Source organism: Buteo buteo, chromosome 1 (assembly GCF_964188355.1).
Source record: "Buteo buteo chromosome 1, bButBut1.hap1.1, whole genome shotgun sequence".
Classification (NCBI taxonomy): domain Eukaryota; kingdom Metazoa; phylum Chordata; class Aves; order Accipitriformes; family Accipitridae; genus Buteo; species Buteo buteo.
In genome coordinates, this window is record NC_134171.1 from 51,437,759 (window position 1) to 51,456,097 (window position 18,339).

The 18,339-nt window shown below is 41.5% G+C and overlaps 1 protein-coding gene across 1 annotated transcript in view; it reads left to right on the forward strand.

The window, feature by feature from the left end:
- The first annotated feature begins 13,402 nt into the window (after positions 1–13,402).
- Positions 13,403–18,339, forward strand: part of MMRN1 (multimerin 1) — a 47,084-nt gene continuing 42,147 nt past the window's right edge. The window contains exon 1 of the mRNA XM_075030623.1: positions 13,403–13,993. Coding sequence (XP_074886724.1) covers positions 13,467–13,993 — 527 coding nt within the window. The 5' untranslated portion in view covers positions 13,403–13,466. The remainder of the gene's footprint in view (positions 13,994–18,339) is intronic.

An 18,339-nucleotide genomic window follows, 5' to 3' on the forward strand; every position in this document is an offset into this window, starting at 1 on the left:
AGGGTGGAAAGGATAGTTTCAAAACCCTTGTGTCAAAGTCTACAATGAAGATTAAATTTCAGCTGGTTTGGAATATCTTTTCTGACAAATCCAGGGCTTTCCCCATGGCTATACAACATTTTCTGACTGGAAAATTAAAATACGACATCACTGGACACACCTGGAGGTAATTTGGACTACCTTCAAATGCCAAATCTTAAGGAACAGAGATCCCCAAGTATCTTTATAAGTAGAAGAAAAGGGAAAACGAGAAAGCAAATTCTATAAAAGAAACTGAGCACGTTAAATCAAAATCAGTGTTGGAAATAGGCTCCAGCCAGTCATTGCAAATCAAATTAATCTCTTGCATAGGCATTCTGCATCCTCAGCTCTTCTACCAAGACTATTCATATAAAAACCTGCTTACAGATCCAACTAGACAAAACATCTCTCTGCCACAGGACTGCTCCACTCTAGATACAGCCACTTTTACAGATCCCCCTGCAATGTGCAGCTAACTGATTGGGTTCTGGGACTCAACTTACCCCTGAGTCACATCTAAATGAAATTAAGACACTACCATATCCTGACCCAATAGACTTCAAGCCACAGAGGTTCCAGTTGGAAAACATCTGGCAAATCAAGTTTCTTTCCCTATTGAACTAGAACATCACTATCAAACCAAAGATCACTACAAAAACTAGAGACTGACACATTTATTCCTGTGCAATTCATACACCCACCCTATGAACAGCAACAAGCTCTAGTCATATATCCAGCTAAACCTGGAAAAATTTCAAGCACAGCAGCAAAAATCAGGAGACAGAATTATGGATAAACTTAGATTTAAATTTATGTATACTGAAACGTCTACAGCTGTATTTATCACCTTCCCTTTTAGGTTTCTATCCCACTAAGTCTTTTCAAATGCCCCAGACAGAGTTTGGCATCAGACCATAGCTGAAGTGTAATGAAGAACTTCATAGTTATCTGCGCACTACCATTTGAACACTGAGGCCTCAGTGCTGGAAAATGGAAACAGCAGTTCTGTGTATAAAATGATGAAAATCAAATCAACCCATAGATGCCCCGGATGAGCAAAATGCAGAAAAATAAAACACCATGACCAGAACACCTGTGGTCTTAGGAAATCACATGCACACTTTTTATAGCAGATTTTTATCTTGATTTTATGCATTAAGACTTGCTCTTTGCATATCTTGCACAACATTCCTTCTGCTTCAAAAAACACGAATGGCTTCTCACTGTCTCTTAAAGTAGCTGTGACTCTCACTCCAGACTGAGCTGCTCAGGGCGGGGAAAAAAATCTATTTTCCCATGAAATACATATCTACAAGAAAAGTGATAAAAGAGTGCGGTTGTAGAAAGCCAAGTCTGTATATTTGCCATGGAAACAGCAGTTATAAGAAACACAGTGATGGGAGGAATGTCAACTGCCACTTCAGTCTGATTTTTCCAGCATGCAGACGCAGCTAATTGTAGGCTGCTCCTTATGCAGCTTGATAGACTTGCCAGTTTTATTAGCTTGATAATTATGGGTCATTTCTGGCTGGTACTTTTGAAATGTCCTAGGTATCCTTTACTATATTGGAAATGGAAAGGCGAAAGCAAGGGTGGAAAGGGCTCCCACCTCGTTCTGGATTCTCACCTCATTTTTTGTGAGGCCAGCAGTAGCCCTGACGCATGTTTCATTAACCCATTTGCCTGTTCCTTTACATCCTGGCACAGGCACACAGTATGAGGAAGGAGAGAGACTTCTTTGGAGAGCGCCTGGAGACAAAGCAGTGCAGGCCTTATTCTGGTGTTCTACTTTTGGAAATTTTTTGTTTCATCCATATCAGGAAAAGCTTGACATTAAAAGCACCTCCAAGCTCTAAGAAAGCTTAATCGAAGTTGCAAATCCAAATTTTAGCACAGGGTTCCCTTTCCAGAACTGTCACTACTTCTGTAATTGTTATCTCTCTGTTCTTTGCCTCTTATTATTTTCCTTTCCTTTCGATGCCCTGTTCCTCTTCAGTTGCCTCTCTCTCCCTTCATTATTCCCTTCTTTTTTCTACCAAAGCTGTAATGGAAGCATCCCCATCTCCCTTCTCCTCCTGACTGACGTGAATAAAACCCCAACCCATTTTTGCCAAAGGAAAGAGACGCACATGCTGAATGCTGTCTGTTAGCACCAGACTCTGCAAAACAGAGATGATTCACACTCCGCAGGAGTTAGCAGCACTTGATGACCTGTCCATAATAAGAATGCCAAGGGGCTTGACAGCTTCCAGAGTTCAGGTAAATGGTGCTTTTCCACTCACTTGCAGCACTGCTGTTCAGGAGGGTTGATCACTCCTTGTGGAGCCACACGCAGCTGTGAGAAAGCAGTCCAGCACCAATATGAATGTGTGCTACCAATAGAGGAAATTTTTACTGCTCTGATCTTTTGTCACAGCCCTGGCTTCCTTCTAGTTTCCACAGAATATTATTGATTGATATACTAGGGAATGAGCTAGCATGGGAGCTTTTCAGTGCTTATCTCTAGCAGCACCAGTTTGTTTTTCACAGGGTGTTGCTAACGAAACTTTGCCAGTAGCAGATATGCGTGGGAATTTCACACTATCAGACAGATGAGAAGTGCATCCAGGAAGTTTCTGTGCTTCAGAGATGATTACGTAGTCCCCAGCTTGCCACATTCTCCTGAAGGTAAGGCCTTGACTCCTGGGGCTAGCCAAGATTTTCTTAGTGTTGGATTTAAAGGCTATATAAGTAACTGTTGCTTTCGTATGTCTTTTGCTGATTTCTTGGCACTTGGGAATGGTTTGGTCTCCAGAATAAGTGTGAGCATTCCCTAAGCTAAACTGTCTTTTAGCACCATCCGCTAGAGGCTGCTAAAAGAGGCTACAATGCTTACCAAAGATCAGTGCCTCCGTCACACTTGGGAGGCAGTACAGGGAAGGAAATGGCCGAGGTTAGACCTCTGCACCAATGAGTTATTTCTTTTGTTCTAGGAAAAACCTAGTGTTCTTTGGTATATTTGCATACCAAAATCTTTTCTAGAAAGGAAACGCTAGGAACAGCTCACAGGTATTTTTTAAAAGTAACCCAGACCATTGCCAATTCCGGCTTACCTGATGTCAACTTTGCCCTAAGGATAAGCTGACATTAGAGCAGAGCAGAGAGCAATCTCATTCATCGGCTGCCACAGTTTCCACATAAAAGATGTTTTTGATACATAAATGTCTCTGAAGGCTAAAAACTTGCCCACAGGCAAAGTAAAATAATATATTGGAATACACTTTAAAATCACAGCTATTACATGATACTTCAGCAAAGATATACTCAAATACTGTAGGGTATTTTGTTTGCTTAGTGTTGTGGTTTAAGCCCAGCCAGCAACAAAGCACCACAAGGTCGCTCACTCACTCCCCTCACCCTGGTGGGATAACGAGGAGAAAATATAAAGAAACGCTCATGGGTCGAGACAAGGACAGGGAGGGATCACTCACCAATTATGGTCACAGGCAAAAACCAGACTGAACTTGGGGAAAAAAAACAAAATAAATTTAATTTACTACCAATCAAATCAATACAAGGATAATGGGAAGTAAAACCAAATCTTAAAACACCTTCCCCCCACCCCTCCCTCCTTCCTGGCTCAAGTCCACTCCCTATTTTCTCTACCTCATCCCCCCAGTGACACAGGGGGACAGGGAATGGGGGTTGGGGTCAGTTCATCACACCTTGTCTCTGCCACTCCTTCCTCCTCAGGGGCAGAACTCCTCAGTCTTCCCCTGCTCCACAGTGGGGTTCCTCCCATGGGAGACAGTTCTCCATGAACTGCTCCAACATGGGTCCTTTCCATGGGCTGCAGTCCTTCAGTCACAGACTGCTCCAGCGTGTGCTTTCCCATGCAGTCACAGCCATCTTTGGGGGCATCCCCCCGCTCTGGTGTGGGGTCCTCCCCGGGCTGCAGGTGGGCATCTGCTCCCCCGCTCCCCTCCATGGGCTGGGAGGGACAGCCTGCTGTCTCACTGTGGGCTGCAGGGGCATCCCCTCCTCCGGCACACCTCCTCCCCTCCTTCTGCACTGACCTCAGTGTCTCCATAGCTGTTCCTCTCACATTCCACTCTTCCCACCTGCTGCAGGTTCCCCTTCTTAAATCTGTTCTCCCAGAGGCACTACCACCATTGCTAATGGGCTCAGCCTTGGCCAGAGGCGGGTCTGACTTGGAGCCAGGGAAGCTTCTAGCAGCTTCTCACAGGAGCCACCCCTGCAGCCCCTCCCCCGGTACCAAAACCCTGCCACGCAAACCCAAAACACTTAGTTTGATCAAGAGTGATGCTGATGATAGAATATAACTCCCTGCCTTAGCTGGATCTAGATTGCAGCTGACTCACCAAAACCACTAAGAATTCATGCTGTAAATATGCAAACTTCACATACTGACCTTTAATCGGAAAATCCTCTGCTGCTATCTCCTTTCTACACTAAGTAATGATTTTTCCTGTTACTACTATTCTAAGCAAAATAAGATTCGTAGGAGTTACTTTTTGAGAGGTACACAGTGGTCTGTATTATGCAATCAAAACAAACATAAAGAAATCTTATTGATTTATTGAATCTTATTTTTGATGTAAAATTTGAACTTCCTAGATTGACTTCTATGGAGAAATATTCTTGTGTAAGTACACAATGGTTATAACCAGTAAAACATAATCACTTTGAGCATGATGGCATCTCTTATATTGTGTGCTTTTAATTCATACTAACCAGCCATATACATTGGATATAAGATGTTAATTTAAAAAAAAAAAAAAAGAAGGGGTGGGGGGAATTCAGAATTGCTCAGAAGCCTTCAGTATGCTTTTGGAGGTTACAGGGGAAGCTATGACAAGAAGAAGAGACTTTCTTTTCTGATATAGAGGGGTATTAGAGCTCTTCATATAACTTGATGAGAATTTCCTGCATCATTGCAGAGTGACTACAGAAGTGATTTCTTCTTCCTGACCCCGATGTGCCTATTTTCATGTCTTTAGTGCTGCCCTATCCCATCTGTATAGGAGAGGAGAAAGCAAAGTAACTTTTTCACTGGACCAGCTCAGTTGGTACCAAGAGGCACTGCAAGCAATGTGAGAAATTACCTCAAATACAAATGTATTTTATCTGGGGCAAGGGAAAACAAAATTCTTGCAGCAGTAGGCACACCTGTGGACTAAAGTGCTATTCAATAACAACCTTCTCACACAGAAACTCTCATTTTTTACCATATCACTTGTGACACTAGGTGCTAAGCAGGCATAGAGCCCATGGTCTGAGCAGTATTTTACACCTGTTGTTGTAACTGCCAGCACAGGTAAAGAAGATGATCTGGCTGTGCAGTCCTTGGCCTGGATAGTTCTGGCACGCCTAACCCCTGTGGATTTGGACTACTCTGACTAAGAGGGGGAGCAGTTTTACTACTGGTAAACCCCAAAGAGTGAGGATGATAGAGAGCTGTAAGACAGACCGTGGCTGTATAGCAGAGGTGAGCTTATAGAAGTTATTAAATAATCTGGAGAATCAACAATAGCTCTGCCAAAGTGGCTGTGCAGTCTGATAACTGCAGAAGAGAGCAAACCTGATGCTCCCTTTACAGTGCTTGGGGAGAGTTGGAAGTCCCTGAAGATGGTTCAAGTTATTCAATGAGATGAGCAGGGATTTGTCTGAAGTCACAGTCTTGAGTGTATGCCATTAGCAGATGTTAAACATAAAAGTGTTTCTAAAATCCCAGCCTTCGGTCAGCTTACTCAGGCTTCAGTAAAGTACTTGCCTTATCTGGAGAGCCACAGCTGTGACCCGGAAAATAAATACCATTCTTTTTTCCACAGTACCAAACTGGGATAACTCTTTTGTGAGCAGAAGGGTACTACCCTCTTATGTAATGTAGCCTGGTGATTTAAATGCGCCCCAGGAGTGCAGTTGCATCTTCAGACTCCATTTCCGCCTCTCAGGAAATTGCTTCTTTTACCATCCTGTGTTCTCATGGGAGGTGAGAGACTCTCCGTTCCTCCTGCTGAATGTGCCAATATATACATAAGTTAAGACTCACTGGGTGAGAGAATATGTATACAACAGCAAGCACAAGTGTAGACTCCAGGATGGGCACTTAATACAGACTGCAAACTTGAGATCCAGAGTCTGCTCCAAGGTCAACTTTTAAATTTTACAATAAAAACCCACAAGGCCAGCCCAACATGCATGGATTTCATGCAAGGCTTTAAAAACCTTGATAATTGACTTAATCCTGATTCCCCTTCCCACGATTTGGTCATATTTACAGGGATCCACAATTCAGCACGTCACATTGGCATGATTACTGTAAGACTTAGTTCAGATATATTCTTATGAGTAAAACAGCTAAAATACCAAGGTTAATTCAGATTAGTTTCAAAAGCATGGTTACATAAAGCGATATCTACAAATCAAGCTGCTACAAAAAGCATAAGGATACGAAGTATGTACCATCACCAAATCCTTGTGATTCTGTGTGAAGTTCAAACTCATACAAGGAATGGTTTTTTATATAGTCACCGTGGCTTAGGTGCAATGCCTCCAGTGGGCCCAATAAAAATGCTGCACCCGAGCCACAGTGACCCTGCAAAGAAAAAAGGATCAGAATTCTTACAATACTGTTGCTGGCCACTATTGCCAGGTATGCTAAAAAAGGTATTCGTTGGAGTAGGATACACGTTGCATCATCACACTTGCTTGTTATTGCATTCTCTTCAAATGTCCCTATGTGATAGCTTTTTCATTCTCCTCATTTATTTCTCCTCTTTCAAATTCATAGTCTTCATCTGTGGGATTGGGTTGTCGAAGTGGTTTCGCCAGCTCATGATATGGCTTCACGTGTTTAGCTGGAATCCGCTTGGTTCCTGTGGGAAGAAGAACACAAGCATACCCTCGCCCCCAAGTGATTAGTTCCACAGGTCCATTCCAACCAGGTCCACTAAAAAGATCTTTATACAGTACTTTAGGTCTGTGTGAAATAGAATCAGGAGTTTTAAAATGCTGATCTATCGCTGTGCTGGCCATTAAGTCTGGTGAGCAATTTAAAAAATTCAAAGTAAATGTAGCATTATCTAGCTGTTCTTGTGGTGACATATTCCCCCTTTTTTGTTTATGTAGCCTGGGCTTTAAAGCATGATGTGCACATTCAATTATTGCTTGTCCAGTAGGTGAATGTGGAATTCCTGTCACATGGGATACCTGCCACTGTTGCCAGAATAATTGAGTAGATTTAGCTACATACCCTGGACTGTTGTCAGTTTTAATGGTTTGAGGAACTCCCATAATTGCAAAGCATCATGACCAATGTCGTTGAACATCACATGCCCTTTCTCCAGAATGAGCAGTAGCACAAATATAAGAGGAAAAGGTATCAACAGAAACATGCACAAATTTCAAGGAGCCAAAGGCAGATACATGTGTAACATCACTTTGCCAAATGGCATTAGAATGTAAACCACATAGGTTAACTCCAATGCTCACTGCATCAGAAATAACTCTTTGACAATCTGGACAAGAACGAATTATGGCTTTAGCCTGTGCTTTTGTCAAATTAAACATCTTTTGCAATGCTGCAGCATTTTGGTGAAAAAAGGAATGAGAGGCCACAGCAGAGTGGAATTGCACTGTACCGACAGTAAAAGAGTCAGCCACGGCACTGCCTTTAGTCGAAGGTTCTGGCAGCACAGTGTGCGATCTAATGTGACAAATAAACAAAGGATAAGCTCTTTTATTTAAAAGAGTTTGCAATTCCAAAAATTTGTTGAATAAGTCTTCATCATTTATCTCCTTTAAGTAAGATCCTGGTAATTGCTGTACAACATGTACGACATATTCTGAATCAGAAACAATATTGAGTGGTTCCGATGGAAATAAAGCTAAAGCGCGTAAAACAGCCTGCAATTCCACACACTGCGTGGAACCTTGTAACAAAACAATAGATGTCTGCCATACTCCATTATCTAGCCAGGCAACTACACCTCTTCCAGTTTTTCCAGAGCCATCTACAAAAAATGTACAAGCATTAACAACAGGAGTATCTGATACTATCGTCTGTGGTTCGATGTTTAGTGTGTGAAGGTTTTGCAGTAACTTACATTTAGGCAGTGAGAAAGAAATTTTGTTCGTGAAGTCAGCCAATGCAATTTGCAGTGATTGTGATTGAACAAAAAGGTAATCAAAATCTTTTTTTGAAAAAGGAAGATACAAGGTATCGGGACCAAAACCAATGAGACACTGAGTACGTGACCATGCTTTTTGTATCAGTCACAATCATTTCCAAAGGCTGTGTAATAGTTTTCTTTAAAGTGTTAGAGAGAAACACCCATTCCAAATATAAAATTTTCTGAGCGACTTTATCATGTTGCCCTATAATAGCAAAAGGTTGTTTTGGACCTTGTATTACATACACATCAACAGGTAAATTTAAGTCCCTTCTATAGGCTTGTAACGTAGATATCTTTTGTGAAACTAAATTTAACTCTTCCTTGGCAGCTGGAGTTAAGATCTGTGTTGATGTTAAATCAGGATCACCTCTCAGAATGTTAAAGAGATTACTTAATTCCTCCGTGATTATACCTAACACGGGTCGTACCCAGTTTATTGTTCCTAGTAATTTTTGAGCATTGTTCAGAGTTCATATATGTGTCTGCAACTTTAATGATTGAGGCTGTACTGTTCTTTCTGTAAGAATCCACCCTAAATATTTTCAGGGTGGCATCTTTTGAATATTTTCTGTAGCAATTTGAAGTCCAAAGGTTTGCAAAGAATTTACAAGATGTTGCACAACATTTTCCAAATACTGTGTTGTTTCTGTTGCAATTAAAATATCATCCATATGATGATATATTATAGCATTTGGAAATGCAACTAGGCTCAGTTGAATAGCTGCAACAACTACTATCTGACATATAGTAGGACTATTCATCATGCCCTGAGGTAGCACTGTCCACTGATAATGCTGCATAGGCTCAGCGTTATTTACACGAGGCACTGAAAAGGCAAAATGTGCACAGTCATCAGGATGTAAAGGAATCGTTAAGAAGCAATCTTTTAAATCAATGACTTGTAATTTCCACTCTTTAGGGATCATTGCAGGATTTGGTGTTCCTGGCTGAGTGATCCCCATAGGTTGTAACACTGCATTTATTGCTCATAAATCCTGTAATAATCTCCATTTTCCTGACTTTTTTGGAATAACAAAAATCGGCATGTTCCATGGACTAGTTGAAGTGACAATGTGTCCTTGCTGCAACTGCTCTTGAATTGATTTATGTGCTTGTATCAATTTGTCCCCTTTTAATGGCCACTGATCGACCCAAACAGGCTCAGAGGTTAGCCACGTAAGTTTGAGCAGGGGTTTTACATCAGTGACCCTTAGGATAAATTTCAATTGACTGTGGTTAGGGTTATGTGCCATCGTTTCAATAAATCTCTGCCCCACAAATTTACAGATGAGTTAAATACGTAAGGCTGAATCCATGCTTCATGCTTCTCAGGCCCCTTTACTGACAAAAGTTTGGCACTTCACATGGGCTGTCGAGTGCCTCCTGTACCAACAATTGTAGAAAGAGCTATTTGCAATGGCCACGAAGTTGGCCAATCCTTTTTTGATATTATAGAAACATCTGCTCTAGTATCTAGCAATCCTGAAAACCATCCACCCTCAATTTGCAAATTTAAAATCAGCTGTTGCTGTGTTATTTCCTGTGACCATAATACAAAAGGTCTCCCAGTGTTACCAAAGCTATCGTCACCTTGATTATTTTGCATGTTTTGAGGTACTCAACAAGGAAGCAATATTAATTGAGCTATTTTTGTGTTCACTGGAATTGTACATGGAATTTGCATTGAAGCAGCATGATTTTAATTTCCCCTTGATAATCTGAATCAATAACTCCAGGGTATACAATTATTCCCTGTGTCATAGTACTAGATCATCCAATTATTAATCCTAACATGCCATCAGGCAAAGGTCCGAATATTGCAGTCCCCACAATATAAATCCTCTGTTCTTTTATTGAGAGGTCGGCTGCTTTTGTCAAATCCAGCCCAGCACTCCCTGTAGTTGCAGACTGGAGGTCATAGATGGTTCTTGCAGGCTGCCTGTTTGTGTAGCAGTCTCATCAGTTAGTGGTGCCTGCACTGAATTCCAGACCCTGTTGGTTTGCAGGGCACCGGGTCTCGCGCCCCTCCTGTAGTTTCCCTGTAAGATATTACCTTCTTTGTCAAATTTTGATTTGTGTTGATTCGCCCAATGATATCCTTTACTACAATGAGGGCAGAAGTGATTTACAGGTTTATCACATTTGGATTTCTGTCATTTAGGACATTGCTTAGCCATATGTCCCAATTTTCCACACTCAAAGCATTTCACAGCAATTTGATTAACATTTAGTTGCTGTGACAGTGCAGCAGCTAACATTTTAACTCTATAAGTGTTTGTCCCTACATTTTGACATATCTTAATATATTGCTCAATGTCAGTAGCTCTTCCTCTAACTGATTTCAGTGCAGCCTGACAGTCTGTATTTGCATTCTCATAAGCCAATTGAAATAATAATAGTTTTGCAGCTTCTGGATTTTCCACCTGCTGTGTTATTGTGACTTGAAGGTGATCAATAAAAGATATGTACAGTTCCTGAGAGCCCTGTCGTATAGAGGCAAACGAAGTGATACCTTGCCCAGTTTCGGGTATGCGTCGTAAAGTCATGATCGCAATACGAGCAGCTTGATCGAAGACTTGCTTTGGCAAAGCTTCTTGTGCCTGAGGTGTAATGTAAGGGCCTGTTCATCGTAACATATTTTGATCTATAGCTATCCCTGATGACAAGTTGTCCATAATTTGTTCCACTGACAAATCATTGTATTCTAATTGCCATACAGAATACTGAGCAGAAGTCAACACACTTGTCATAAGCAATTTCCAGTCCCAAGGAGTCATAGTATAAGTGCGTCCAATTGCTTCCACTAGTCCCACTGTAAATGAACTGTGTAACCCATTTTCACGAATTGATTTCCGTAATTCTTTTATCATTTCATAAGGTAAACCATCATGCTGTGGTGGATTATGAGGTTTGCATAAAACAGGAAAAGTAAACATGGTATCTCTTTGCTGTAGAGCTTTTTCTCGACAGTGTTGCATCAAGCTATGTGTATTTTTTCCCAAATCATTAAGTGAATCGTCACATTTAGCATCAAAGTCTGTTAAAGGCGGAGCTGAGGGCACTACAGTTTTTCCTCCGCACTGCTGTAAAGCAGGAGCCGCAGGATTAGACAGAGGCACAGAGTTAGAGGGATTAGCAGGAGAAGGAGATACAAGCAGTGCAGCAAAGCCAGGTTCCGTTTTAAGTTCTGCAGACCCTGGAGAGGGAGTACCAGGCGATTGGGGTTGGGGGGTGGGGGACGGCGGCGGCGCGGCGGCGGCCGCGGCGGAGGCCGTGGGAGGCAGCGGCCGTGAAGGTGCGGCGGCCGCGGCAGGCGGCGGCGGCGGCGGCGGCGAAGGGGCTGCGAAAGCGGCGGGAGTAAGCGGCGGGGCGGTGGGGACCTGTATGCGGTGGTGAGGGTCGGCGAGCCCGTGCTGCCCGCCCGCTGCCTGCCTGCCTGCCTGCCTGCCGGCGGGGTGTGTGCGGTAACGGTGTTAGTGCAGGCGGCGGTGGAGGTAATGAGGGATATAAATCCGGCTCTTTTTCTGAGTCCACCCTGCCTGATGCAAAAGAATTATTATCGGAATCAGAACCCCGCTCGTTAGCGGCCTGCTTACAAACTGTCTCCTCAAAAGCAGTATCAGGTTGTATTGATATGATTTTCTCTGCCGGCTGTAAATGCACCAGCGCAGTATAAATAAATTTCCATGTCACAATTAAATTTTCTGATACACCAAATGCCAAAGTTTTTCGTGTCTGTAAATGCTCCCCGACTCTTTCCCAAACCTTGCTATCAAAAGTTCCCTCTGTGGGAAACCAGTTAAAATTATCCTTTACCCATGTTAAAAGCGAGACAATTTGTCCCTCCGTTTATTTTATACCCAGAGGCACGTAAAATCTGCTGCAAAACGTTTAAGTAGAGCTTATGCTCCTGAGAAACTGATTGCCCCATGCTACCACAATCTCACAACATACCCGTTCCGCAGGGGTTGCTGTTACCTATTTTCTCGGAGTCGTGGCCACTTCTTCAAAACTTCCCATTAGATTGCATGGTCTCCGCAGTGAGGGGGAATCACCTCTTTTCTTCTTCTCTTGATCACGTTGTTTTCTTCTCTTAATCACGTCATTTTCTTCTCTTGATCATGTTGGGCTCACCATCTGTGGCGACTGAATTAAGTGCTCAAGCTATCGGTACAAGATTCCCTTTATTTCACAAAAGAATCCAACTTATATATGTTTCAACAAAGATCTGGAAAGCACTAACAGCACACAGCCAATACTACTAACACAGGAGCGCATATCTGGCTCAGCTGGGATGTTTGCCAGTCCTCAGAACAGTTAAAGATAAAAACATTCCATACACATACTCATGACTGTCTTCAGCCACATCTTCCCAGGCCTATACAAGGCCATCCTCCAACCTGTCCTTGTAAAACTAGTTCTTCAAGGCTTGGCAAACATACAGCACAACAAATTCTGACGGTCACTCTTGAAAACAAATGCCAGGTGTTCTGAGCTGCTCCCACACACATACGTGTTTCTCATACCCTAGAGAATCTGAAATGCCACCAGACATCTATGGGCAATGCTACAGAAATAGTTCATACGCATTGTTATATGAACTATAGAAACAGAATGCAATATAAATGGCCAATGACCTATAGGTAAATGATTACATTTGAAGGCTTGTACAATGATGAATACAGTGTGAACATATTCCTTATCATCTCCGCACTTTTGGCAGCAGCGTGCTTAAACATTCAAATAAAAGGAGAAGACACAGCAAACTTTCAGCTTTATGTAGCACACCAGTTTTGCCAACTCTTTTTTCAATAACAAGGTCACAAGTACGAACCATCAAAAGTGCACGTGATAAGTCACTTCTGCCCTCTGTACACGTACATGTAAAAGGAAAATTACCTCATAATTTCAGTTTTTATCCCTCAGGATTACTTCACAGTACACATTTTTCCTCATTTCTATTGTGCCATTAATCTTTATCCTATGCCTTCTGCAGAAACTTCTTTTTTCCTCCCACAAAGGCTGCCAGGCTCCCGCTCTCCAAGGGGTCACAGGTTGCAGAGGAATCCACAGAAACAGGAAACCAGGCTTCCTCCGTCAGATTTGAAGCACCAAAACCTGTTTCCTTTCTATAGAAATAAAGCTTGTCAGGGCATCCTCTGGGTAGGCTCACTGTATGTGTAGCAGCTCAGGAGGAGGGAGAGGCTACAGGATTTCTTGCTTGGGAAATAAATGTGAGATAACTTGTAGCATTTACAAGCCAGCAGAATGAAGGAGATCATCTTCTTGCTGCTCCTATTGCACTTACAGAGTGGCAGCATTGGATTTAACACATCAGGAAAGCTCTGGACCACAGCCCAGGGTGGTGAAAGCCAGACAAGACACTCAGACTTGACTCCATCTCCATCCACAATTGTGGGGTCACCCCATTCTGAGATCCAAGCTGCCAAAGTGAGTGCCTCACAGGCACCTCCTTTTGCCTCTTCAGGCAAGACTCTGGGAATGAAAGCCGTGAAGAAAACCTCCAATCCTACAACCTCTATCCCTGCAAGCCAGTCAAATGGACACAGTGATGGTGACTCTGAGAAAAATAACACGGCAAGCTCATCTAGCAGCAAAGGGACATCTCTACAGAGCAATGCTAGAGAGGTCCCTCTCCAGCAAGAGGTCACTACAAGCCAGGATACAGCTATAGGGAACAGATCTCTCAAGCAGTCATCGCACAGCACTGGTATCACCAGCAACCAGAAGGATGGCAACTCCAAAACATCAGGCTTTGAAACTACCAGGGGAAAGTAAGGAAAGTTACATATTTTTTCTTGTCTCCTATGTACTGCTTAGGAATGGTTATTTTCCTGTTCCCAGTGAAATAATTGGCAAAAGTCCTGGTAATTTCAGTAAAATTGTTTTCTGGGCTTAAAGAAAACCATCTAAAACAAGCAAGGGACCAAACCTGCAGTATTTACTCCATCAAAACCATGCATTTGTAACAGAGTAAATGCTGCAATATTTTATTCCTCAGGGTAGTTATCTCAAAACCATCAGGAAAGTCATTATCATATATGGGTAGGAAAGGACTAGAATAGATGCCTCCCTGTTTTCTGCACAGTAAACTTTTGTTGATTTTTTTCTTTATTTTCTTGTGGGTAAAAGAAATTTCAAATGCACTTTTTCATTTGGAATCTATTAAAAAATGATTGTGTTTGTAGGCTTCTCCACTAAATTGAAAATACAAGCAAATAACTGTACAAAATGCATCGATGTCTGACAATTTGAAACACCTTATTCTGTGATAAGAGCTTAGGAAAATTGGCATTTGCAGGTGAATGTGCATTCAGAACTGTATAATTTAATACATAATAGCTATACTTAACATAGTATATCAAATTGTACTGTCTAGCTTTATAGCTCTGGAACACTCAATTACATTCTTTGTTCCCCAATGTCTTCAGTTCTCAACGGGGATGTTAATACTGACTTTGGAGATGCAAGGTTCACTTAATTGCTGATATATATTCAGATACTGGTAGAAAATGTAAGACACAAAGGATTGGTTGTTTTCCATAGTATTTATGGAGAGTGGGCTTTGAGAGTGTAGATTTCTTCTTTTGATAGTACTTGCCCAAATGTTAGCATCCAAAAGCAGGAAAAACTCTTTCACTTAAACTCACACAAAAGAGACTAAATCACCACTTAGAAATATTCCTACAATTATCTTGCTATGTGTGGCTGAGAACTAATGTTCCTTTAACTCAAAGAGAAGAGTCCCATTGACCTGAGCATGTTTTGGATCATGCATAAATGAAATAATGCACCAAGACCCAAAGGAAAGGAGGTCTTTGCCTCTGCTTGGAAGAGATACCCCATTAAGGAGCTGTGTTTCCCAGATAGCTTTGCTAGCATACTCCTTCAGTTGTGAATGTCATCTGTTATAACACCTTACCACAGTGTTTGCTAGAGTCTCTGAGTTAACCCGAGTTAAATGGATTCTTTTTACACATGAGAGCTGATAACTGCATCTCCATTAAAACAGGTCTTAACATATGCTAACCTTAGAGTCTTTAGCTTTCTCAGCTTTTTTCAAGAATAATATTCCAGTGAAATTAATCTTCAGAAAAATTCTGTGAATTGGCAGGTATCATTTCTACCTTTTACATATGATGTAAATATAGGAATCAAAAAATTAGTCTCTGGTGAACAACATCTCATATTTTATTTATCATAATGGGATGTGGTTGCAACTGCAGAGAGGCAAAATAAACAAATCTTGTATTGACTAGCACCTTATTTCATGAGTGGTTGAGGAGCAACCTGCTGTGCAACATACATAAAGGTCTTTTTTTTTTTGACTCCACTGAGCAAGTTAGTGATAAATCTAGGATTCCATATCAAAGTTACAGGAATGTGTAACAGCATGAAACCCCAGCATAAAACAGCATGTTGAATCCCCACTCTCTTTCTCAAACTGCTGTGTTACATAGCCTGTCTCTAGCAAATGTCTACAGTTCTAGGTGTGGCTTGATCCTTTTCACATTAATATTCCTGTGTTATAAGCCTTGTCTTCCTACTACATACAAGTGCTTTTACAATCAGCTAAAGTGTTTTCAGCTTTTCTTCCAGTGTTGCCACTGACCTGGACTGTGACTTAAGTAAGTCACGTCATTATTCTTTCTCCCTTTCCCTGTGAATTAGACCTTGATGAATAATAAAGACACTTGTGACTCATTTTTTTTTGCTAAAGTCATGAAAAAATGCCAAGTCTAGTGTGCTCAATGTTACCGATCACTGCTGTGAAACACCTGGAAAGCTACTGCTGAGAAACTATGCATAAGAATGCAAGCATTTTTATTTATTATGTACAGGTGTTATCCATTTCTAGCATATGTTTTCTTTTTTTAAAAAAATTTGCATCTTTATTGCAAATAAAGTGAAAGAGATGCTGTAAAACTTCCAATAAAGACATACAGCTTTCTTCAAGGTTTCCTCATTTAATGCTTGAGCACAGCATGAATGACTCCGTAGCAGATTTCATGGTTGTAAAGTGTACTACCTCTGAGGAAATTTGGAAGCACAGTTTGCTTTTTGAATTTACTTTGAAGTAAAACAACTCTTCGGTTGTAGTCTGTATTCCAACCTGAATTTCTGAGTGACCTTGTAGGAACTGCATGACTCTGTAATCCTTTATGGCAACCCATTGTGTTAACATATGTGCAGAGCTGCTGATGTTAAGAGGCTCCATATAGAAGGAACAATAGAGAGAGGTCAGGGAGAGACAAGAGGAAGGAAAACAAAACAAGAATGAGCATTTGTTTTTTAATATAGTTAAAATTTTTAAAATAACAATACATATACTTTGTTGGAGAGTGTCCAGGACTCTCAGATTACCTACAAAGTACAATATGTGCCCATTGTACAAACTTAATTCCCAAATACCCCTTTCTGAAGGAGGTCGTGTGCCTTACTGGCTTAATTACAAAGATAATTCCCTCACTATCTCTACCCTAGATTACCTGAGGACAATATTACGTACACGTATCACATGCATACTGGAACTAGATTAGAAAAAAGTTCCTGTTCATGCTATTTCTGCAAAATACCTGTTAAAATGTCAGAAGAGCATGATTTGGAAATATTTCATGGATTTTCAAAGTCTGAACTTGAAGAATATTTCTGACAACCACCAAGTGTGGCAGGCAGGACACACCCAGGTATGGCAGCTAGCATCACCTCAGCCCAAATCGCCAGGCGCAGCCATGGTGATGCTGCAGTGCCATGATCAAGCTGGGAAGGCAAATCAGTGAGTCAGGATCAGGGCTGGTGATGGTGGCCAGGGTAAGACAGAGCCCAGTGATCACTGGGCAGGTCCACAGTGGTGGAGCAAGGCCAAAGTTAGGCCAGGATGTCAGCTTGCAGGTGCAATGTAGCCCTGGGGTGAACTTTAGTGGGGGTCCTGAGCCCACAGGCAGGGTGTATGAATGGAGACCCCAGGTCAGGCTGGTCAGGGTGAATAAAACCCACAAGTGCCATCAGGGTCCTGACAAGCTTCCATTTCATTTTATTGAAAGAAATGCACTATTAGAACTGTCAGAATAAATTAGTTCTTTTTTTCCTACTGAAACAGAACCATATGTCCCAAAGACCATGACTTTATTTTAAAAACTTGTCTCACGTTGGCTTTTCAGGTTCCAGCAGAACTTCTTGGGGCAGAGACATATTGCAACAGGCAGTCACCTGATGAGGAGCACGGTCAGTAGGGCTAAAGGCTCCAGATTCAAGATTCTGCTGTTAATAAGGCAAAGCTTGGCTTTGAGCCCCTCTATATCACATCCCGATGTGGTATTTTAAGTGCTAAATATTGGGCATATGCTTATCTTTAAAAGCACTAAAGTCTTCCTTATGCTTCACTGGAATGAAAATGCAATGAAATCCTGTTCTTTTGCAGTGAAGTGGAACAATTTTATAGGTAACATTAGAATAGGTATAGGAGGACATAATTTATAGATTCTGTAGCTACTTGCTCTCAAACCATTTCAGAAGAGTGGTTTCTCTGGTGAGGTATTACCCTTTCTGGGAGGGCCTGCACCCTTTCAGAAGGATAAGGAAACTTCATAGGAAGCACACCTGGAATGGCCTGAGCTGAAGGAAAATTCCTTTCTTCACTCCCAGTAATGAATTTGACTTAAGCTCTGAAATGTAAGGCTTATGTCTCTACAAACAAATATGCTTTTTTTTATTTCTACCTGTCTTCAAATTTTTGTGCTATCCATATCAATGAATAAAGAAATGCTGGAAAACTAGAGCTGTGCTTCAGCAGCAAAGAGAGTTTTTCCAAAGTTCAGTGACATTAAATGTGAGCATCAATTTGGTGTCAAAGAAGAAAATTGATGATACATTCTTTTCAATTGAGTTCATGTGAGATACATCTTTTTTAGCCTGTGGAGAGAGGCAATCGCAGTATTTCACTGTAAAAAGCAGCTTAAATAACAGTGGTGCTATGGAGCATGTCTGAGGCAGAGTCCTGAGACTAGCACACTCATCCTTCCATTCTGAACCCAGTTTTATTAATTACTATTCAAGGTAACTCCTGAATATATGAGCCATTCATTCAGGCTGTAAATTAACCACACTATCTCCACATTGT